This window comes from Centrocercus urophasianus, unplaced genomic scaffold, assembly GCF_019232065.1.
Source record: "Centrocercus urophasianus isolate 14NV4802_14NV808 unplaced genomic scaffold, USGS_Curo_1.0 seq_20, whole genome shotgun sequence".
Classification (NCBI taxonomy): domain Eukaryota; kingdom Metazoa; phylum Chordata; class Aves; order Galliformes; family Phasianidae; genus Centrocercus; species Centrocercus urophasianus.
This window is the reverse complement of record NW_024884756.1, coordinates 3088564-3111950: the sequence shown is the minus strand read 5'-3', so window position 1 is coordinate 3111950 and position 23387 is coordinate 3088564. Positions and strand designations below refer to the sequence as shown.

Genomic DNA, 23387 nt, shown 5'->3' with positions numbered 1-23387 from the left:
CTCCAGCAGCTAGAGGCTGTGCCCACTGCCCTGGGAGCTGCAGGCCACCATCATCAACTGCCACGTATGAGCTGCCTCAAAATTGCCATCTGGAGAAATGACTCCTGAGATGTCCAAGCAGATACAATTTATCTCATCCTTTTTTTAATAGCTAGGAGGCCCAGACTTGCCCCAGAGATGAAATAACAGGAGCAAAGTGGGGTTCCAGAAACCAGTGCCAAATATCCTTAATGGGAAATACCTTCACTTAAGTGCTTTTCTTTCAAGGATGTGAAAGGGAGAAAATGAAGCCAGGAGAAGTGGATATTATCATTAAATACTCAAAGACAGTTTCGGGCGTTACCTTCACGTGCTCTAATTAAGTGTGGGAATACACAACACGTCCCAATGGCTGGTTATAGCCTCTTTCCCTGCTGCACTCAAACATGTTTTGCCACCATGCTCAAATATTTTTACACGTACAAAGATTTATCACCCGTAGGGCACAGAAGAACACGCTTTAGCTTCCTCACCAGTCACAGCTACCTGCCAACCTCCTAAAACACAGGATATACCCCAGCCCCAATGCATTTACCACCTAAAGCCATCAGCAGGAACCTGCAACAGGCAGGACAAGAGCTTGGACCTGGATAACACTAACTGGGATGCTGGAGCTCACGGTTCTTCATTCACTGCACAGAACCTCTCCAGGTCACTATTTGCCATCTAGAAAAAATGAAATCTCAGGTCTTTCTCTGACTTGCACTCTGATTACTTTTTTCTTTTGCAACTGTGAAATCTTTGAAGGAACGCCTTACAGGCTGCCCAGGGAAGCTGTGGACACTTGATCCCTGGAGGTGTTCAAGACCAGGTTGGTTGGAGCCCTGGGACACCTGGTCTAGTACCAAATCTGGAGGTTGGTGGCTCTGCCTGCGGCAAGAGGGTTGGAACTCAATGGTCACAGAATCACAGAATGGCCTGGATTGGAAGGGACCTCAAGGATCACGACACTCCAGCCCCCTGCCATAGGCAGGGCCACCAACCTCCACATTTAATACTGACCAGGCTGCCCAGGGCCTCATCCAACCTAGCCTTGAACACCTCCAGGCATGGGGTCCCTTCCAACCCAACCCATTCTATGATAAAGGGTAGACATGAATTACGTATAGACCATCACCATGAAAACATGAGCTTCTGCATACCAACCCAACAGCTTCCTGGCCTTGAGCCTTTCTCCAGCTGCCAAACAGCCCAACGTCTGGGCTGGACACAAGCTAAGCAGTGTTATCTTCCACCTAAGTACCTCTTTGCTATCTTGAGTATTGCCTGCTTAAACACAGAGCCTGTTCTCCTCCTGCCCCACTGGGGTGCACAATCTTGTCTCTGCAAGGTCCCAGCACACAGTTTGCACAGAGGTGAGCAAGGACTTCACACCTTTGTGAAGACTTTTCTCTCCTCCTCTGCTCCTACTGTCACTTCTTCACACACATCCATAGGAAAATTTCCACCTCCAAGTTAAAGATCACCATAGAGAAACTCAGAGACTGCTCCAAAGCTGGCACTACCTTGCTGGCATTCATCAGGAATGGCTCTTCCTTCTGACCTGTGGCTCTTACAGACATCGCCCTTGGAGTGGTGTGTACCATTCTCACATCACCTTATGGAGGAGCTGCTGCACCTGGTTGCTTACTCCTTCGGACAAGAGTCTGTGGGCTTCCATCCCAAAACCCCAGTGCCCAAGTTTGGGTATGTGAATGCCCAATTTGGCTATGGCACCTGCTGCTGCATGGACCACAGGAGCTGTTAACTCAGTAGTGGCTTCTCAGTCTCTGATGAAATGGCCCTTGGCTCAATAATGAAACAGCTGTTTGAAAACACAAACCAATAGCCCATGCAAACTCTTAGAAGAGCTCATACAAAGGTATCATGGAAAAAAATAACACAAACCAAGACTATTATCCCAGGATGTTTTCACTAACTCATTCAACAGGTACACAGCAAAGAGAACAGCAGGACCACAGAAATACTGTAAGCGAGGAGAGCATCTGCCTCCAATTTTTCAGCGAAACAAAACCCATGAAGCTTAATTTAATAAAAAGCTCCTGCTACAAGCACAAATAAAATCCTTCAAGGTTGGCTGAGTTTAAAGCCAGAAGCTGGCACCTCTTCAGAGGCACGTCAGGGGAGGAAGCTTCCTGCTTTGACAGTGCTGTGAGGAGCAGGACCAGGGCTCTGCAGCAGGGCTAGGCATTCAGAGAGCAGAAAGAGCTGCTGGGCAATTTCTGCATGTGGGATATGGGCACCGTGCTGCTGCACTGCACAAAATAAACATGAGGGGAAAGGTCCAGCACCGTGGGCTTATTGAATTAAACATTATTGCAGCTAACGCAATCAATATGGCATTGATCGCATTATCCATATTAATATTTAATTCAATTAGAAGGCCCCCAATTTATTGTTCTGTACTTTGTTTTGTTCTTCAATGTTCTTCCAGACCTTTCACGCTGCAAAAAAGAGCTGAGCTCACCCAGCTATTGCAACCCAAACAGTTATGCCCCTGCTCAAACCTGAGCAAGGGCTGCTGTGCCCATCAGGAAGAAATCTCTGCTTCTCCAGCCCATGCTGGGAAGATACCAGCTCTGCACCTTGCCATGGCACCACACAGTACTGCAACACTTCCTCTCCTTCTGATTATATACAAAGCATTCCTCTGCTTTTGGGGACCATTTTACACAAGTCAAACAAGCCTGAAAAGGCAGAACATGCTGTACTGCTATTAAAGACACCTGAATCTTCCTTTGTTCCCTAAGGAACGCTACTCAACCAACAAGGCCTGATGGTCCCCTTCTGGCCAGCTGGGAAGCACAGCTGCAAACACTCAGCCTGTGCTCCCCAGGCCAGCCACAGCCCTTCACCAGGTGCTCATCATCACTTCAAGCCCTAACAGTTCCCCTAAGGCCAAACTGGTTAACTTCAGTTCATCAGACAACAAATTCATCCTATTTACAAGACCAAAAATAAGTCACCCTCCAGCTCCAAAGTACAAAGTAGCACCAAGAGGAGAAACAAAAAGCTTTTCTCTGCTGCATTCCGTAGACCAGCCCACCCTCAGTTGGCAGCACAGAAAGCCCAGGCAGAGGGACCAGGGACATTCACACATTTTCCCCATATCATGCACACCAACACCTGGTTTCACATGACTGCAGTTTGAATGCTTCTCTCTTTGTTCTGAGCACAATATTCGAAGGAGTTTTGTTGTACAAAGAGCTCATTTGCTGGAAAACTGAAGGATAGAATAGAACATCCAAAATCAAACTTGGTATTGAGACACCTGGCCAGCACAGGAATACCACCAACGACAGCACAACCCCACTGGAATTCTTTTTTCTCCTCTTTTTGCTCCTGTGAGCCTCACCCAGGCTGACCACAAGTTTGGGCCCTTCCTGTGTTTGTTCATCAGCAGAGGGCTAAGGAAAGGCAGACAAGAACTTCCAAAGCGTGCCAACTCTGCTCTTGAGATTAGAAGTGCCAATGCTCTTTAGCATTACTTGTTATTTCCCCGAAACACTTGTGAGACAACACCCAAAGATCTTACAAGCCACTTGTTTCTTCCTCCAAAGTCACTTCTCCAATAACAAATGAAAAGTCAATCTTAGGGATACCAATAACCACAGACAAGAAAAAAAAAGCTGACTCACCCAAGTCCTCTGGCTGTAGAACACTCTTTCTCAGGCAGCAGATGCTTTTCCTTCGGAGGCTGGCCTTTAAATGAGCCCAGGCAGGGCTGTGGTCAGGTGGGAAGCACCAGGGAATTACTTGCACTTGTGTTCCTGGGCAGCCACCCACTGCACCAGGTGCTGCTCGTCAGTTCAGGCTGCAACAGAAGGGTTCCCTACACCCACCAGACACTTATTTTACAGAAAATTCATCTCTTTCCCTCAAATGTGTATAATTAAGAGGTGGGGAAGGTATTTTAGTTGTAATAGAACAAGTAATCAGATGTATAAACGTGCATTGGTATGAGCTATATGTGATTATATTCCCTGGGATCTACCCAAGACACCAATGCAAGGAAGCATCTCGGTATTGTCAGGTAAGTTTCATTCAATGCACAGCACCATTCTTAAAAAAATAACAATAATGATGAAAAAACATATTGGCCTGACCTCATATTGTTCCTTAGACCACAGCCGTGCAGCAAGGCTATGCAATATTGAGTAAACATTACTTTCTATTATCAACAACAGCCTGATGCTACTGAACTGCAGGCATTGCTACTGAAGGTGTTATCAGGTGTCCCAGATGAAGCAATTTGTAATGAAATACAGAGATAAATTTCAAGGGCAGTGGCCTGAAAGTCATTAGCCTGAGATTCACCACAAAAAACACACAATTTATTTATAACATCTATAATCCAGAATGCAAGTATTGGATTTTTACCTCATCCACAGAGCCAATAATCACGCATTAAGCATATGCATTTTCTCAGGACACTAAATAGACACTATAACCAAATTTGTTAGCCACCTTTATTGTGTTTGCTGATGATCTCCCTACTCCATGCCATGCCAAAATATCACAGCACCCCAAAGGGAGCACTGCTGTCTGTGCCTCTATATGTGCTGACACTATATGAAATACCTTTTGTTTTGAGCCTGCCTCCTACTTACTTTAATGCACCCTCACTTCAAGGCAGTGAAAAATGACCCCTGCACACCCTTTGCTCCATGACTCATGGTTTTATAACCTTGTTTTTGTGAGCCAAAATCCAGTCACTGGCTTGAGGAGCTTGATTTATCCTTACTACAAGACTTTTTTCAAACGTGCTTTAATCAAGTGCTTTACCTCTGCTTATGATTAGCAGCACTGAATTAAGCAGCCTGCACCACTGAACTTCAGGCTTTGTTTTTTATCCTGACCAATTGCCTCAGCAGTGTTCAACAACTGCTTCAATTCTGGCATCAAAATCTCCTTCTTCCTGTGCTGCAGGACTGCCCATAAGCTGATTCAGGCCCAAACTCCCATTCCTTGAAGGATAGACAAATAGGCCAGAGTTAGCATTGAGTGTACTTCAGTTAGGAAGACAAAACTCGCTGCTTTGATAGTAACTATTCTTGTTAACATTACCTGATTGGAAGGAATCAAATTACAAGTGAGCAAATTTGCAACAAGTTGAGTATGGCTTTAAAATTAAAAAAGGCAGATTTCTAGCACAGATTCTTTTCAGCTGCCGGGGAACAACAGCTCTGTAAATCTATTGCCTATACATAAAGAACACAGGAAGAGTTTTCTGATGTGCCAAATCCCTTCCTTGTGGATAGCAAGAAAAGCTCCACGCTTCAGAATTCTGCAGACTGTTACTCCTGCAAAGAATACCCCATTAGGTATATTGATGTGTTATGAAACATCCAGTTAAAATGTGCTACAATTGTTAAAATAAACGGCCACATCTACGCAGTATTGACTCAGTACCTGATTTGCTTCCAGTGTTTATCTGCACAAAAACCCAAAACACATTCATCCTATAAGTTATTCCATTTGTTAATGAGCCTCATATTTCTGCTTGCTCACACAGACCTGCAAGTACTTGAGAACTGCATTTAGTGAAGAGCAATGATTCGGTCTAGCGTAAGTGATAGAGCAAGACACTCCAGCTGCTGAATTCTAGTAGAAGCCATTGAAAACTACACCTATTATCCATGAAGTGTGTATTTCCAACAGCTCTACAGAGGATATTTAAAATCTGCACGGGATCTCCAGTGGCAGCGATTACACAGAACAACTCATCCTACAGAGCTTGCAGATAGGATACTATCTTGACAGCTTATCAAGTTCACAGAAAAGTACTTCACGTTTCCATTTACCTGTTGAGACACACGTAGGAAGCATGCACTTGCTCCACAGCTAAGCTCATGCAATGAGACACCTCGAGGTGACTGACACTAAGTTTTATTACAAGCAATAGAAACAACTTCGTCTTTTCCCCCCCCACAACCATCGTTCTCATTGCACATCGTGGCAAAAGACAACATCTTTAAGTTATGAATTCACAAAGGCAATACATGCCATGTGATGCTTACAGCTCCCAAGAAGCAAAATTCTGACAATAACTTATGATCAATTCGAGAAAGGAATTAAGCCAATCATAACAAGTAAGCAAGCATCAAGTACTGCTCCAATGCAGCAAAGTACATTCAGATACAATGCTGCAAAGCAAGGCATAATTGTTTTGTAATTATTTTTTTCATGTTACCATGATAGCAATCAATCTTTAAGTACATAATTTTTAATCGTAATTTAATAAAGGCTCTGACATTTAAAAACCTTCAGAAAACAGCATCAAATTCAAGTTACACACACACACGAGAGAAAATGGATGGAAGTGAATAAAGCATGACCTGATACAAATAAAGAGTTTTAGAACAAGATTTTCACAGATGCACTTTCAAAACTTAACTTCCAAATGAATTCGGGCCATTAGTTCTGCTTTGATTTCTACAAGGCTTATCCTACGCCAAGAACTTCCTGTAACATTCAATTTTAAGTCACAAGGAGCATCACACATCATCTGATCAGTGTCTATACAGGCATATGGCTTTTGTTTTTAATACATACAAGTTCTGTCCTGACTGGGAAGTCTTGCCACACACAGTAGACCAACACACAGTCACCAAACAAAAGAAACAGGGGCATGCTCTATCACCAACCAAGCCTGATTTAAGTCAAAATTCAAAAGACTTCAGTTTGCAAAATCTTGCAGAATGTCAATGATTATTACAGGGAATTAAATGTAAAAATAAAGCTTAGCAAATAATCCAAGGCACAACTTTTCAATGCAGCATCTTCTTTTCCCTATGCCATTGTCAGGCCATTTATTCCAGCCTCTTCCAGCGATCTTGGAATACAGAGGAGCTCTGACCATGTAAATGAGTTACCAAGTGCAAAACATAAATCATAGCTTCAGACCAGCCTTTTCCAGCTGCTGAAGGTTCACCACTTTTTAAAAGGTCTTAGTTGTGAGACAGGGACTTTCGCTTTACAGGCAGCAGCTGAAATGACATTATGCAGTCTACAATCCAGCTGGAGGGAGCAAACCAGACTTTGCCTTGACCAATTCTCTCCGGTTTGAATTTAGAAGATGCATCATAGATGACATACTGAGTGCAAAATCTCTGGTCAGAAGTAGATTCTGCATGGTATGCCACCGTGTTGATCGTCTGTGTCACGTCGCTGTCTGGTTTGGGCTGCCTAACCAGGATTTGTCCTCCTCCTGCTTTGATCAGCTCCACAAGATCGCTCTTCTGGTGACTTTTGAATGATCCCAAGAAATAGAAGTAGCATCCATCAAACAGCTTAGGCAGCTAAGGGACGGAACATAAAAGTAAGTATGAAAACGGGACTTCCCAAACTGAATGAAAGCAAACAATGAGTGCCCACAGAAAGTACGACTGAAAATAACCAACACGAGAAGCCAGGGCAGTCTCTTAACACATAAGGTCTTCAGTATAAGCATACAACTGAGCAAAGTTTGCTTATCTGGTAAATTCTTGCTCATGGTTAATTATTTTCCAGCACAACAAGGTCTTCAGCTATCACCTAGGATTAGTCACAGCTACTCCTCCAGCATAATCAGAAAGTAACCAGAAATTAACCCAGAATTACAGAATCACAGAATGGTTCAGAAACACAGAACCCAGTTAAATACAAAGTGCTCTGATGTGGAAACAAGATGGATTCAAAACATTTTTTCCTTTCAACTTTCAGATTATGTCAGCTACATTCCTAAAGCTGATCAGGGAGAGCCAAAGCAGCATCGCTTGCTGTCCCATGCAGCTTCTTCCATAAATGTAACAGAGCTTTCCCTCTGACAAGGTTATGGCAACATAACCACTAATGGAGAAAAATGACTGCTTTATGGATGTTCGCAGTTCTTTCCATCACCTTGCACATAATCAAATTTCTGTAGGAGGCCACATTAAAATTTTACATCTACTGCACCTGGACAAGAGGCAAAGGGCAAAAATGCACAAACCAAAGGTCATTAAGACAATCTGTCTCAAGCAATAAAACCCACCAGCTGTTCTCTGTTGAGCCGGCCTCTTCGTGGGCCACCTTGGATTTCATACTTCTCTTCTTGTTCTCGAACTGTGCTTTGTAGACAGGCTTGTACCCCTATAGAAAGCACAGTAAGGAAAGCACTAGTTAGTTACAAATCTCACCATTAATTTAGACAATAAGTCCTTTTTTTTTTTGTTTGTAAACAGGTTTGTATTTCATTTCAGGGAATGAACAGCTGCACTAGGATGAAAGGATTATCCATAATGCAAAACAGTGCATTCACATAGCATCAAATCTCGTGTCCTTTAGCAATTTTATTTTAACCTGGACAAGAACCTACAGCAGTGGTTGTAAAGATGCAGGTCAGATGGAGAGAAGCAATATCACGCTAAGATCAGTGTTGTAAACACATGGAATTATTAGTGTTTCCTCTTAACTGCTACTAAAGGTCAACTACTTAATGTCAAATTGCTGAACATTTGGAAACTCAAAGCCATAGAGGAGAACCAACTCTGCAGTTAAGAAATGGAAGCAATTGGCTGATAAAGAGCAATTACAAAGCAAGTACAAAGCTGTTTCTAAATAGGAATGGTCTTAGATAAATCAGATGGGATTTCAAGGTCTCCAAGATCAGCAGAAACTGCAGGTTTACGCTGAGGTTTCAACAGTGACATTTGTTTTTGTTACCACTGCTGCATAATGAGATTGTCTTTTACAGTCAGAGTGGTTTTACCTTGTTTTAAGGCTCTTTTGTTTTTTTTTTTTTCCCAAATCCAAAGTGCACTGATGCTGATGTATCACTAACATTTGTGAAACGTACCTCCTGACCTGACTTTGGAAAGAGGAATCGCTGGGGTCATCCACTCAAGGATGTAACATTTTGCCTGCACTCATTTATAAAAATTACCTGAGAATGAAACTTTGCAAACTGTTCCATGAGGATTACAGAGTTGTCACTGTTCAACTTGCACAGCAGTTCTCATTCCTCAAATAGTGCTTTTATTTAGGCAACTTACTTTTCCTATGCGAACTTGGGAACCACAATATCTAAAGAAACACAACCAACTGAACAAAACCAGAAATGAAGCAGGGGTGCTGATCCTAGAAGAAGAAAGCCCAAGACTATGAAGCAATGATGAAGGTGCTTGATTCCCACAGCAATAAGTAGCAGTATATAATCCCAATCTAGAGGGATCTTTAAAGTCAACCAGATCTGCTGCTGCCTCGCACAAACTGGCAAGATGCAAAAGGAATTCACATTTTAGGTACTAGGTCTTATCATTTATTTAAATGAAAAAAAGACAAACCCACACAGAAAGAAACAACTGGTAGCTGGTTAGTACGTATTTCCCCCTCCACGTACATATAAGTTAATTGCACTTGGTAATTTCTTCAAGAAACATTGATATGAACTCATATAAAACTGGAAGGGCAAGCTAGTCGTGTATTTTCTTGAAAGTAACTTCTGCATTTATTATTCATAACAGCAATGTATAGAAATAAGCTATTTTCAAAGTGCTCCTAACTAGAAAATAAATCTGAAGGGTATTTCAATACTTTACTTAATCATCACTATGTAACTGGATTCTCTCTATCAATTTATTTCAAACTTATAAGGTCATTCTTTCAAGAAAACTTGGATGCTAATGGGCTTCACTCACAGTAAGGGAAAAATCTTCTCAGCTAGTCTTAAGAGCAAAGCTGTCTATTCATTAAGAGCATGAGTTATTTCAATTTACCATCAAAAACTCAATTTGAGGGATTTTCCACTACACAGCTGATGTTTATACGTAAGAATACACCACAAATTGATCATCTAGTGCCAGCAACAGTAAATGGTGCAAATTTGATATCAAAGTAATAAAAGGTTGAATAAACACAGAAGGCTACGATGTCTTCTTACAGTTACTTACAGTTACTACTACAGTTACAGATGTACAGTTACTTCTCTGAGAGAAAAAAAGTCACAGATATCTATTTGAACAGAAAATGGAAAATAGACTTTTGCATACACACATCCGCCCATTCTACACTGCCAGTTGCTCTAGGTAATCTGTAGGCACCAAAGTTCTTTGTTGCATTTAGTGAAAATCCTCCACGACTCATCCAGATGTGCCTTCCTTCACTGTCTCCATAAAAACCCAAAGTATTTGTCTCCTTGAAAAACTGCAAGTATGCAAACAGAGCATTTTTTAGCACCACTAACAGTCTCCTCATCAACTTTAACTTTTCTTAACAGCTACAGTAAGGAGAAACTTGTCCCTTAATAGATTTGTGGCAAAGAAGTGATCTATTTGAAACAGAGTAAAAAGCCCTGAACCTCTCTGTATCCAGGTGTTTTGCTTTTTTTTCTTTTAAAACATCATTATGTTAAGAGGCAACACTGTTAGGCTTACACACCCCTTCGTAGAGCAATACCCTATGTGCTCCCTGATGATGGAAAAGCACTTTATTTTCAATTTGAGAATTAATTTTTCATGCATGATATAGAAGCAGAACTTGCTCTGATTCATTGGGTCTTGTCACATTTGGTAGACAGAACAAACATTATTTTTTGGATCCACAGAGCTCTGGGACATTTCAAGCAGCTATCTAACACTTCTGTGTGCAGGTAGCAAGGAGCTTTTGGAGTCCTCAAGCTGAGATGATGCGATGCCTCAGAATTCACCATGCATCAAGACAAATAGCCTATCTATGGGGGAAGTTGTCCTAACAAGCAGGGAGTAAAGATGTGTAAGTGGTAGAAATCAGTATGTTCTTTGAGTGCAGACTTTGTTCAGAATGACTTCTTCCCAAGTTGGTCATTTCTCTTCAGCAACTCTTGCATGGGTAGTACAAAATTTTGTAGGCGACTGCTAAACAATTCACACATCATACTGCAATAGAAAAACTGAAATATCCCTCTGTTCTCGTATTTAAGATGAAAAGACAGAAGACTGGAGTTGTGTTTCTATCCAACTTATTATATATGCTTATAATATTTTGTGTGACAACCTCTGAGTGCCAAGTGGAGTTGGCACTCCAAAATAAAGCCCAGGTCTTTTTCCTGAGTAGATCATATTCACTTTAACTGCTAATGTGTGTGAGTGGCTGGGTAACGTGACAGCTCCCTTTTAATACCTTTTTAATCAGGATGACACTCAGCTTGACAGAGAGGACAGATAAAAGGAAATAAAACACCACACTGTACTCAAAGGCACAGCACTCTACTGCTTTCATGGGGATGTTTCCAGAAGCTCTGTGACCTTACAGCACTCCTATTTCAGTCAGAGGCACAGTGCCCCTTGACTTCAAACAGTAGCTACATCAAATTGATTTCCTGAACATCTTAGGTTGCAATCACTTGTTCAGCATTGTAAAGAGCCCCCAGTGAAAACTTGATGCCAAGATGCACGCACTGGACAAAAGAATGAAATGAAAACTACTGGCTATTGAAGTAATTAAAAGTCAACTAGTGCACCATCAATACTATGCCTCCTCTTTTCTGAAACTGACACAGGCTCTTATTTACTTGTGTAAAAGTCAGCACAGAAATCTCCATCTAAGAGAAGGACACCCTGAAAGAAGATTACCACAACCAGAGGGAAGTAAACTCATGTTGAGAGGACACTCACAATTTTTGGAAGGGACAGTGATCAGAGTTGCACTATTTTCCTTCCCAAATTTATGGCTGGAAAAAAAGCTGGCTAATTACAAAACAGAATGAGATCACTTTTTAGCCAAGATCTCAGCAAATGTGGATTTATTCCCTGGTACTACTGCCATTTTTTTTTTTCCTAAAGCAAAGAAGATCATTACTGCAACTACACTTTAATGGTCCTCTAGTTTAAACACAGTAGTTGAATCAGCTATCAGTTACCAACACAAGAGGCTGTCTTCCATTCCAAGATGAACCAGAGCTGCTTTGCAATACCTAAAGCAAGACTGCAAGCACTCATTAATAAGGTTTACTGCCTGCCAGAAGATGATGCTGGGCAAAGGTCACACATGCAGAAGGGTCAGGCAATGTTCTTCACCAAAAATAAAGAATACTTGAAGTTTAAGAGCCTCTTAAAGAGGCTCTGGTTTCTTAAAGAGCTCTCTTAAAGTTTCTTAAAGTCTCTCTTAAAGAGCTGGTTTCAAGCCTGCAATGTTTAGATGTAAATAATAGCAGTTGCACAAAATTCTAGCATAAACAGAGCCTGCATTAAAGGTCACTGGGAAACATTGCAGAGAAAGGTTTTGGCTTCATACCCACTGCATTTTAGGCTGATGTCACCACATTTGGAGGGAAGAGTACTGCTCTACTCCACGCTCCTCATTAGCAAGATCAGTAAAGCACCACTACTTAAAATGATCCTTATTAATTCACTGAACATCTGGCCCCACCTCCTCACCTCCTAGTATTTAAGAAGCAAGGAGGTTAAAAGGGAGCCCAGTAGCAATACCATTAATTGACCTTTGATACAACTGCAGCTACTGGTGCTGGAAATAAAGAAGTCATTACTTGCAAAATTTAAGATCAGAGCCCTGTAATCCTTATTAGTGTAAGTCTTATTGGTTTATAATGAAACTAACAGCATCAGCAAAAACAGTTTAAACAGGGTGAAGTACAAGAATAACTGGACGCCAAGAATGTAATCACCCAGATACCCAGGGGTAGCTCTCAGTAACTCCATTAGCTTAGTGGAGGTTTTGTTGGATTTGCATTAATAGATCAAAGAGCAGGGGTTAGTCACAAATTTCTTTTGAAGCAGCTAAAAGTAATTTAAAAAGATGCAAGAGCAACAAAGATGATGAAATACTACACAGACAAGATCCAGTAGAGATTGCAGCTTCCTCAGCTCACTCTGCCTCTGCTCCGAGTTTTAAGACTTGTATGCAGATTGAGCAAAGCTTGATGAGGTTATTTTCCTAGGAAAGGAAGAAAATTGGACTGAGACAAAGTGTTAGAGGAATTTTGTACAGCTAGCTTCAATTTGCTCCCTTAAGAACATTACTGATCTCTGCCATAGCACTGAAAAGAATTTTCATGTTGTCTTGTGGATTTATCAAGTAATTTCAGACTTGCACTTCTTCATGAAGTGAGAGACACCTCGTTTGGTGAAACACAGCCCATTTTTCCAAAAGATGGAAATGCCACCAGATGCTGCGGACTAAAATTAATCTCCTTAAGAAGGAGAGTTAATAAATTAATCCAGGTGGTATTTATTAAACACAATGGAGCAGGTGCTTAGGAAGCCCTTAAATACCGACTGCCAGAAGCTAGGATCATGTAATAGGAAAATCACCACTTTGTTTATAAAAAAATAGAGTGGTTTTAAGCAATCACTATTTGCCAGAGCTGTGAACAAAGAAAATAGAGGTAGCCATACCTGAGGTGAAGTTAGGTTAAATGTCAGTCATTTTCTCCTCTGGGAATGCCAGCAGCTGCACAAGCTAAATTTGTGCCTAAATTGTGTCTAAATTTGACACAAAACTGCTTCCCTACTCCTTGCCAGGAGGTGCCAGCCACTGTTGGAGTGCAGAAGTTTAGAACCTGATGGGTGACATAAAACATTCCTCTCTGCTGTGCATGTGCACACTGGATGTTTCTACCACCTCCTACAGAGCTGCAAGTCCTTTACAGTTGAAGTAAGTCTCCAATGCAGAACAAGTGTGAAATTCTACTTGTCAAAGATTTTAAGGTGCTTTAAGGAGGAAGTGCTTTGCTTTAGAGAAACATCTTCATCTAAAAATACTTACAGAAAGTAGATAGCTCAGCCTGAGAAGAGCTAAATCAAACTCATCTGGCACTTCCCCTGTCTAACAGCCTAAACAAGGCCGCTCCAAGAAAACTTTGCTTGAAATGCCAGTCATGCAGTGCCCTGGCTCTTCCTGCCAACTCCCAGTTGTTCCAAGTCCTTACAAGAAAGGCAGGATTTTTTGCTTTCTTGTAAGTGGTCAGAGCTGAGTCACTGAGGTGGCTGCAAGCAAGCAAAGCAGATGAAGGAATCAGCAATCGGATACTTTGAATTCTCCCAGCTACTTTGCCAAAGACTGACACGAGCTTATTTCCATGTCTATTGTTACCAAGCCAGTTTCTCATTCCCTGCTTTAAAAGATGACAATAAGTGCTTAAGACAAAAGAAAAGCTGAAAAGCTATTAACTGTTGCTGTTGGTTTTAATCATGGTCCTGTGATCTACGAAGAGGATAGAGGGAATACAGTATTACTTGAATCTTTGTCTCAAGCAACTTGCAGAAGCATAATGATCCCCTACTTTGTGCCCTAATACAGTCTCAGAAATAATGAGGGCAAGAAAAGAATGAAACAAATGAAAGATATGGCCAAGGGCAAGGAGTACAGCCATCACGGTGTCTCAGTTGAATTCTACGCAGCTCTGCAAGTGGGTAGATTGCTGACAGAATACTATGTATAGAAAATACAAATTGTAAGGTGGAATTTTCCTAGTTTTTCACCTGTGAAGATCTAATACTCCACAGCAATGACATCCTTTTATAACTTCCACTTTCAGACAAAAGGAAAGCCCAGAACTGAAGTCACGCAATGTGAAATCATAGAATCATAGAATCACTAAGGTTGGAAAAGACCTAAAAGCTCATCCAGTCCAACCGTTCACCTGTTCCCAATAGCTCCCACTAAACCATGGCCCTCAACACAACATCCAGCCTTTCCTTGAACACCCCCAGGCTTGGTGACTCCACCACCTCCCTGGGCATCCATTGCAGTGCCTGACCACCCTTTCTGAAAAGTAATACTTCCTCATGTCCAGCCTGAATCTCCCCTGCCGTGGCTTGAAACCATTCCCTCTGGTCCTATCACCAATGACACGAGAGAAGAGGCCGACCCCCAGCTCACTACAACCTCCCTTCAGGAAGTTAGAGAGCAATGAGGTCTCCCCTGAGCCTCCTCTTCTCCAGGCTGAACATTCCCAGCTCCTTCAGCCTCTCCTCACATGGCCTGTGTTCCAGACCCCTCACCAGCTTTGTTGCCCTCCTTTGAACACGTTCCAGGGCCTCAATGTCTTTCTTGCAGTGAGGGCCCCAAAACTGGACACAGTACTCGAGGTGCGGCCTCACGAGTGCTGAGTAGAGGGGAACAATCACCTCTCTGCTCCTGCTTGCAACGCTGTTTCTGATGCCAGCCAGGATGCCATTGGCCTTCTTGGCCACCTGGGCACACTGTCGGCTCATATTCAGCCGAGCATCAATCAATACCCCCAGGTCCATTTCCTCTATGCAGTCCTCCAGCCACACCGCCCCAAGCCTGCAGCGTCGCCTGGGGTTGTTGTGGCCGAAGTGCAGCACCCGGCATTTGGCCTTGTTGAAACTCATCCCATTAAATCCTGACTCCAACACATCACACTTTGCTCAGACAGGAGGAAAACTCCACGTTACTCCTCCACACGATGCTGGAAGATATTTTATCTGCATGTACAGACACATGTAAACAGAAGCACTACAGAATTATACAGACAGACTGAAGCAAATGAAGGAGACCGCTTTTCTTTTTTAGACAAACAGCTTGAAAGTCTGCTATAGCAGAAGAGTTAACATAAATACACTTCAATGATTTTGCATGCAAGCATAAATTTATTTTTTTTAAGTGGAATAGTTGTGTGTGGGCTGTAAGTATAACTTTAGAAATGACAGTAAAATGCAGCTTACCTTGTGGTTAAAAAAATTCCAGCAGCCAGTTTTATGCATAGCTAGCACTGCATTAAGTGTTACACCAAGCTTTGTTTTTAAGCAAGTTCAGCGTAGGTCTGAACATTAATTTCCTTTAAGTGAGCAGTTTGGAACACTGAACTATAAGCAACTCCTCCTCCCATTTATTTGTAGTGGCTGTGACAGAAATAAGCCAGAGTATATATATACTTCTGAAAGTTTATTTGCATCCCATTTAAGGAAAGTTATCCAAACAGGAGTCAAAAAGCCATGATAAATAAAAAGTTATGGAGAGGGAAAGCAAAGACTTCTTTCTCCTAGACAAATGTTCCATCAGCAGGAGTCCCATTATTTGTTATAACAATCTTTAATTTGTAATGACTCTGAAGAAGACTAATAACAGACTGGTAGGAACAGATGGAGTGGTGCTGTTAATTATAGGCACTTAGCTGCATCAGACCCCATGAGTTATTACTAACACTTCCCACTAGGGAGGAGAATCACTCACTTTTAAGTAGTATGTTGCTTACTAAGCTGGGAGCATTATCAGTCAGGATTGTACTAATCAGTTCTTTACCACCACAGAAAACAAAATTCACTTCCAAACAAAAAAAATATTCCTTGAATAACCCTCACCTTAATCTTTTTTTTTTTTTTTTTCCCCTAATCATACACCTATGAAGTTCTTCCACAAACATTTAAACTCAGGTCTAATTTAATCTCTCTGCTACCCAGCTGAAGGCAGCTACATGCCTTTATTGGCTACATTAGTTTCCTAATCACCTGACTAGCAAGAAGATAAAATGAAGTACAGGCACAGAAGATGGAAAGCACACTGGCTTTCTAAGCCAAGTGAAGCCAAGAACCTGCATCAAAGTGATTCACCACAGAAAGACTTCTCAGTCTTTGTCTGGAACAGATTGTTGTCAACCTGAACACAGTAATTACCCAACTCAAAGCTCACTTCTGACCTGAGTTTTCCACTGAATTCCGACCTCCAAGCGGGAAACTATCTTCCACCTGCTTATTAGCAAAGCACCTGAAGTTATTAAACCCACCTCCTTAAGGAGAAACAGCATATCTCCTGTTAGAGATGTTTAAAAAGTTCCCATTATATGCACATAGTAAAAGGCAACGCTGTTTTCCTTTTGCAAATGCTTACAAATCTACAAACTCCTGGAAGCACAGCAGAAAACATTGCTGAGAGTACACAGCTTTTACAGGCCCTTTAAGAATCATGAGAGAGAAGAACAAAAAAAAAATCTATCAGGAAGCTAAATGAACACTCTAAGGAAGCCCAATGATTATGTGGTGCCTTATTTGTAAAACTATTATGCACCTTTTGAAGCATTAAGCAATACTTTCATTAGCATTAGAGAATGCAGAAAATCCAGACCGTTAGAGAATCCTTAAACTCTGACGTTTAGTCACACAGTCAAAAACTGGAATGAAATTTGGCTATGAGCTCTCCATGGATAGTTAATTCATTTGTAGTGCAATTATTAGCTAAAAGGACTTAGCCACGAAGGTCAGAGGGAAGAAGCTGGCTTTAAAAACTCCACTGAAAGCAGATGTACGAGCAAGTGCATTAAGAATCATTATTAAAAAAAAAATCAGTACTCAAGGTCCATCTTCACAGAACAGCTACATAGCAAAGCACTTGCTCTATAAAAACTAACGATGAAAGATGACAAAAACAACTGCTTGCATACTAAGGTGATACTATGCAAATAACCTTTCCCTTGGAGGTTACTGTCTTAGAGCACTCTGGTCTGCACAGCTAACATGTACAGAAACAATATTCAGAGTTATGGCTATTTCATTTATCTGTGCTCTTAGATGAACGAGCAAGACTGCTTGTACATGGTAGCCTCCACCTGTAATTGCACAGTCTGGCACCTTTCTCAACAAAGGGAGAAAGCACAAGCAGGGAGTTAATATCAGCTGACAACACATCTTTGCTTCTAACGTCTAACTTTATTAGATCTCACCTTACATATATACAGGCAAAACCTTACCTTCCTACAGGCTTTGATCTTACACCCAAGGCAAGAATTTGTTACCAATTTCAACGAAAGCTGACTGTAAGAAATTGAAGGATGTGACAGACACCTTCCTCCTCTTCCAGGAGGTCTTCCAGAATCTTCAAGATCAGCCATAAGGTAGCCATAAGATGAACAAATTCATTCCCTACTGTACTCAGAAGCGTGACAACGCAATACACGCACTACCAAGGAGGAAGACATTGCATTGAATGAAACATCCTCGTTTTGGAGATTCAATAAACAAAACCCCACGCTTTACATTAAGCTAGTAATTAACACACACACAGTCAGGATGGCCGAGCGGTCTAAGGCGCTGCGTTCAGGTCGCAGTCTCCTCTGGAGGCGTGGGTTCGAATCCCACTTCTGACAGCAAGCTATTCTTTTCTAAAGGTGCCTGGAACACAGCCCAGGGCAAGTTGTTGTTCCAGTGTACCTGCTTGAGAAAGCGTAGGGCCAGGGGATGGCCCCTCTAGGGAGGAATCCCTTCCAGTCTCAACCATTCTGGGATTCTGTTAGGTGTCAGCATGTCATTTCTGTGTGGAATTGTGCTATCGGACAAGTTGTTCAAATACAATTTTCTCTAGAAGCCCACCCATCATTTCCAATTGGAAGAAAGAAGAATTTCATGTATTTAATACTTACACTCAAACTTCAGGACCCAACATCCAGTCAGAACAGCCATCATACATTTAACGGTCCTTGGCATTGGAGTATCAGGAATAACAACGTGGGTTACTAGGAGAAATGGAAAATCAGAACCTCAGAACCAAAAGGAAGCAATTGCTGTTTACGAACACATAGGCTATAACAATTTGCTTTTGGTTGGTATGTGATTTCTGAAGGTATGAATATATCTACGTGCTGTCAGACATTGTGGGTTTCTACAATCTTGCTGTGAAGAAATTATTTTACAGTTCTAAAGATTACACTAAATTTTTAGAGGACTGATGAAAATGTTACCCCCATAAACCTGAGTTGCCTTTGAAGAATCATCTTTAACTCTGACGAGAATCTTACTATGTGACCACACTGCTGAACACAAAGCTAATCACAATTCTGGAGCAGTAATTAGGGTGTGAAAGGAGACAGGGCAAAAATTACCTTAGCATTTCCTTCACAAGCAGAAGCAGCATTTCAAAGAAAAACTAAAGGAGGGGATTAAACACCCCAAAAAGGGGGAGAAAAAGGATACCTAAATCAGCTCCATCACCTTAGTAAATTGAAAAACAATTAAATTTGAAGGAAGGTAGCACAAAAGAAGTTGTCAACTGATATTCACCGTTGTATCTAAAGGGACCATCTGCTTAAGATTTAAAGGAGATAAAAAGTTTGCAGTATGGCTCACATAAGCAGGTAACACTCATAAAAGATGTGCAGAGAAAAGGGTTCTCTGAGGAGCACTTATAACTTGTTATTTAAAATCCATACACTGTCAAACCGTGGCTCCCCCAGAAGTCTCCTGCTGCAGTAACCAGGCAGACCTTACGTGCATTCACATGCAACACTGCATGCCATCCTTTGACCACTGCTACAATTCAGGGATTTCAGGAACTACAGTTCAGAATGATAAAAAAGAACTGTTCCAAATAGCATCTTAACAGATAATGTGCAGAACTGCTGTCCCTGTTTTAAGAAAACTACATACCTGTGTTGTTAAATTCAGTGCACCTTCGAGCCTTCAGAACTGTTGCTAGTTGGTTCAGCAGTTTCTGTTGTTTTGAACTCAGACTGCTCCCCAGGATACCAAGAGGTCCATCTCTAGGCTGGCTTGGGCTCTGTGATGGCAAGAAAGTCCAGCATAAGCCAAGTGTTTGGGAACCAAGAATGCAACTTACTTGCTTGAGAGCATTATTTAATAAAGACTAAGCACTGTGAAAAACAATTCATGGCAAGCCGAGTGGAAGTCTATCACTAGTCTATCTTAGTCTATCACTAAATCTCTTTGTAAAAGCCAGCTCCAGAAAGGAAAAAAAAAAAATCAAGTTGGCATTTGAGATACTTTGTTTAGCTTATGGAAGCTATAAAAACAGAAAGCTGATGCAAAAGTTGTGTTGTTCATCTTAAACAGGCTGCTGTCAACATATTTTGTTGCTTGAACATTGTGTAAGCAGTCTTGCTGACTGTAGCATTGGAGGTTTTCTCAGTGCAGCAGTAAAATCATCTGCTCGTAGGGAGACATGACCAACAGCTACACTACCGTTATGTTGACTGACTTATATAATTGGCATTCCCTTTTTACTAAGATGTTCCTAATACATTGCTCTGGAAATAATGGATGCTTATGTTTTTTTAATGCAGATTAACGGAAAGTTGAAGATACCGTTTGATCCAGTTTTATGCTGGGAAGGCTGTGATGCTTCAGCTCCTGGTGTTGCTAAGTGCACAGACGCCTCAGTGCAGACCCATCTTTGCGACCCAGCTACCCTAAAGCCTCAGGCTTTGTAACAAGTGATCTATGTGAACTGGTGCTCATCCACTGGCATGCGTTCATCCCTAAGCAAGTACAAAATGTGACTGTTTTGCTTGCTACAGAAGAGATCCATTAGCTTACATTTACTACAGGTGGGAGCAACAGTTATACTTCTACTGATCCGGCTGCAACAGTTTACTTTTCATCAATAGGTATTTTCTTGTCCACTGAGAAGGGATCATAGCAGGCTACGTACCGTGAAATAAGGAAGGACTGCTTGCATCAGCCAGCTCGGTTTAATCATCTCTCATTAGGAAGCAAAAAGCACATTATGATAGTCTGGATAAGTTTTGGTTACAAACCCAGAAGACTTCAGAAGAAAAAAAAAATACAGGAAAAAAGAAAAAAGAACCAAACCAATAATTCAAAACCTGTTTTCAGCTACTGAGCTGACATCTTCACTGTTGGTTAAGGGATAATAGGACAGTATTGTAACAGACTTAAAAGCAAAGAAGAACCTGGAGCAAAGACTACTGCTGCTTTCAGGTAGTTTGGCAAGCAGAGCAAATTTAAACATGCATGAAAACACCAATGATAGCAAAGGAACAATACTTCAGGAACAACTGTGCCCATCCTCCTATAACACAGCACTTTCCCAGGTAAAGCTACCATAACACGGAATACTGAAGCTCGTAAATGCCCTGCATATAGACTAGAAATAATACTACACAGATTAGCTCCCTAGACTGCTTTAAGCCTCTGCCTTTACAGGGAGATCTAGGCAATCCACCTAGCTCCAAGCCTTTTGCACTGACACGATGAACTGATGCTCTTTTTCTTTAAGAACAAACAAACAATAGCACAACTACAACAACAAAAAATAAAACCCACACTGAACACTTACCTCAGAGGGCTGGCTAAATGAAAATGATTCATTCTTGACGGGTAACATTAGCACAGACTTCATCTTTTCACTCTCTGCATAGTCCACAGGCCGCAGACCAAATATATTACTGGCAAAACAAGCACAGATGGGTTTAAGTAAATAAAATGTGACTTGATTCTTAAGTAACTGGGTATGTTAGCTGGGTAGCTTCCCCACCATCACTTCCTAACTAATATGTAATTTCAGCTAAAAACCACAAAGCCTCAAATAAGAATTGTATCCAAGACAGATGGATACCAAATTACAAGCTGCTGCATTCAGCTGAGGAATAAGGGATGTTCAGAGTGCTATGCTAAGTATGCCACAGTTCTTGATAAACCCTTTTGAGATACGCTGATATCATTCACAAGACCCAGAAATTTCAGCTTCCATCTTTTTACTGGCCTCCCAGGATCAAGAAAATACATTTTTACCCTTTTGCCACAAAAGGAACACTGGAAGATTCCACCTATTGAGTTAAACACTGGAGTTTGACGTTAGGCTTTTATGGGAAGAGCTATCTGCATTCTTCCTGAGAGCAGAAGCTCCCTCACGCATCCAAAATTTGAGTAAGCATCTTATTTATCTGTGCTGGGCCACAGAACACATTACAGCCAATTCATTCAAATTTGTGTTTATTTGGTAATTTCGTTGAAAACTGTTCATCCTATGTGGCAGCTCGCAGATATTAGATATGCTTCAAGACCCCTCACCTCCCCCATTCTTTTAACATCCCTGACATGATTTGCTATAAACACAACATCAAGCACAGCCATGGCTTCTGTCTCTTCCTCACACGGCTTTTGCAGGTCAGCACTGAGAAGAGGAAAGCCTGAAACTGCAGAACAGGTGTAATTGCTGTTAACACACACAATCCTTTGCCAGGGAGACATTCTGCTTGTTCTGCCCTTTGCGGGAATAATGGCCATTCCAGCAGATCCTCTTCTCCTCACCTCATGTAACTCTGGCTGTTAAAATGCATAGTAAGAGCTCATTATGAAGGGGAAGCTCGTCACCAAGAACAAAGCCCTGACTCTGTGCCTGAAACCTGCCAAGCTTGGTCATCAAGCAGTGAAACATTTAAAGAGGTCAAAAAACTGCTGCATCTTTCAAGTGCTGTCTCTTAGTTAGCCACACGTTCCTGTGCAGAGTAAGAATCCAGGAAGCTTTACAGCGAATTCCACGAGGCCATAACTCAACCCAGCCTGAACAAAAGCTCAAATCATTAAATCTTCATTCTGACTACACTGGGGGGCTTCGGCCAGCTCAAAGTTAAAAGACATGTCTGACCCCAGACTCTTCCTATGCCCCTGGCTGAGCACAGCTTGCTGACTTCAGCTCTTGGGAACTCTACAACCCACAAAAACCCCACATGGGAGATTCCGGTATTTTACAGTTTCCAATTTCATATTATTGCCAAACCAGAGCTCTCCTGCGTTACTAATGAGCAGAGAGCCAGCCTAATACAAATTCCACAGACAAAAAGATAATTGGTTAAACCTCAGCCCAGTCCTCCGAGTTGTAGCCCATTAAATACTGTCATGCTGTTCCTGCTTTGTCATGCATCATCAGGGTAGCTTTTGCCTTTTCTTTATATAAGGGTCATATATATCCCACTCAAACTGCTGCAGGACAGTTCCTCAGAACAATGGATGCAGAGAAACAACAGTGGCACATACATTGAAGTCATCTTTAGACTGGATGGCTGGCTGAACTTTTGCTATGAAAAAATGGAAAGGAAAAAAAAAATCACATTTGTTGTCGAGGCTTGGGAGCGTTCTTTCTCCCAAAGATCCTTGACAACTGAAAGAAAACAAACAGCTCATCACCTGATGAATATTTACCTTCAGGCCACTGCTATTATGTGTTTAATTGGCAGAAGACATTTGTTAAATATAAACTGCTCAAATAGGAGCTTTAGCTGGTTCCTCTGTATTCATTGGATTGTGTCTTCTCTCCCTCTCTCCCATTGTTTAAGAACATTTTAATCATCTCTTACCAGAGCACTGCCAAATACCATCCTCTCATTACTGGCCAAGAATTAATGGCCAGTCATAGGATGCTAAGGTGGCACACTGAAGTGAACAGTGATGAGCTTGAGAAATCAGAGCCGGAAAAAAAAATGCACAGCAGCTCAAGAGATGGGTTTAAGTGTTTTGAATATCTGTATGAAAGCAGTTTATTGATCAAAAGGGAAAGGGAGGAAAACTGAGATGTGAGAGTAGTTCTTTTACAAAAAAAAAAAAGGAATTATCTCTGTAAAACAGATATTGGGTATGGTATTTCTTTGACTTCCTTGCCTAAGAATAAGGATAAAAAAC

At 41.5% G+C, this 23387-nt stretch overlaps 1 protein-coding gene and 1 non-coding gene across 2 annotated transcripts in view; one reads left to right on the top strand and one right to left on the bottom strand.

Annotated features, from left to right (window-relative positions):
• Nucleotides 1-6249: 6249 nt before the first annotated feature.
• The window catches only part of BARD1 (BRCA1 associated RING domain 1), a 43768-nt gene continuing 26630 nt past the window's right edge, over nucleotides 6250-23387 (bottom strand). The window contains exons 7-11 of the mRNA XM_042822346.1: nucleotides 21046-21154; nucleotides 19377-19506; nucleotides 18374-18466; nucleotides 8054-8151; nucleotides 6250-7340 (exon numbers count right to left, since the gene is read on the bottom strand). Of these exons, the coding sequence (XP_042678280.1) occupies nucleotides 6990-7340; nucleotides 8054-8151; nucleotides 18374-18466; nucleotides 19377-19506; nucleotides 21046-21154 (781 nt within the window). The 3' untranslated portion in view covers nucleotides 6250-6989. The remainder of the gene's footprint in view (nucleotides 7341-8053; nucleotides 8152-18373; nucleotides 18467-19376; nucleotides 19507-21045; nucleotides 21155-23387) is intronic.
• Nucleotides 18018-18100, top strand: TRNAL-CAG. The gene has a single exon. It is a non-coding gene; the product is annotated as a tRNA-Leu (tRNA).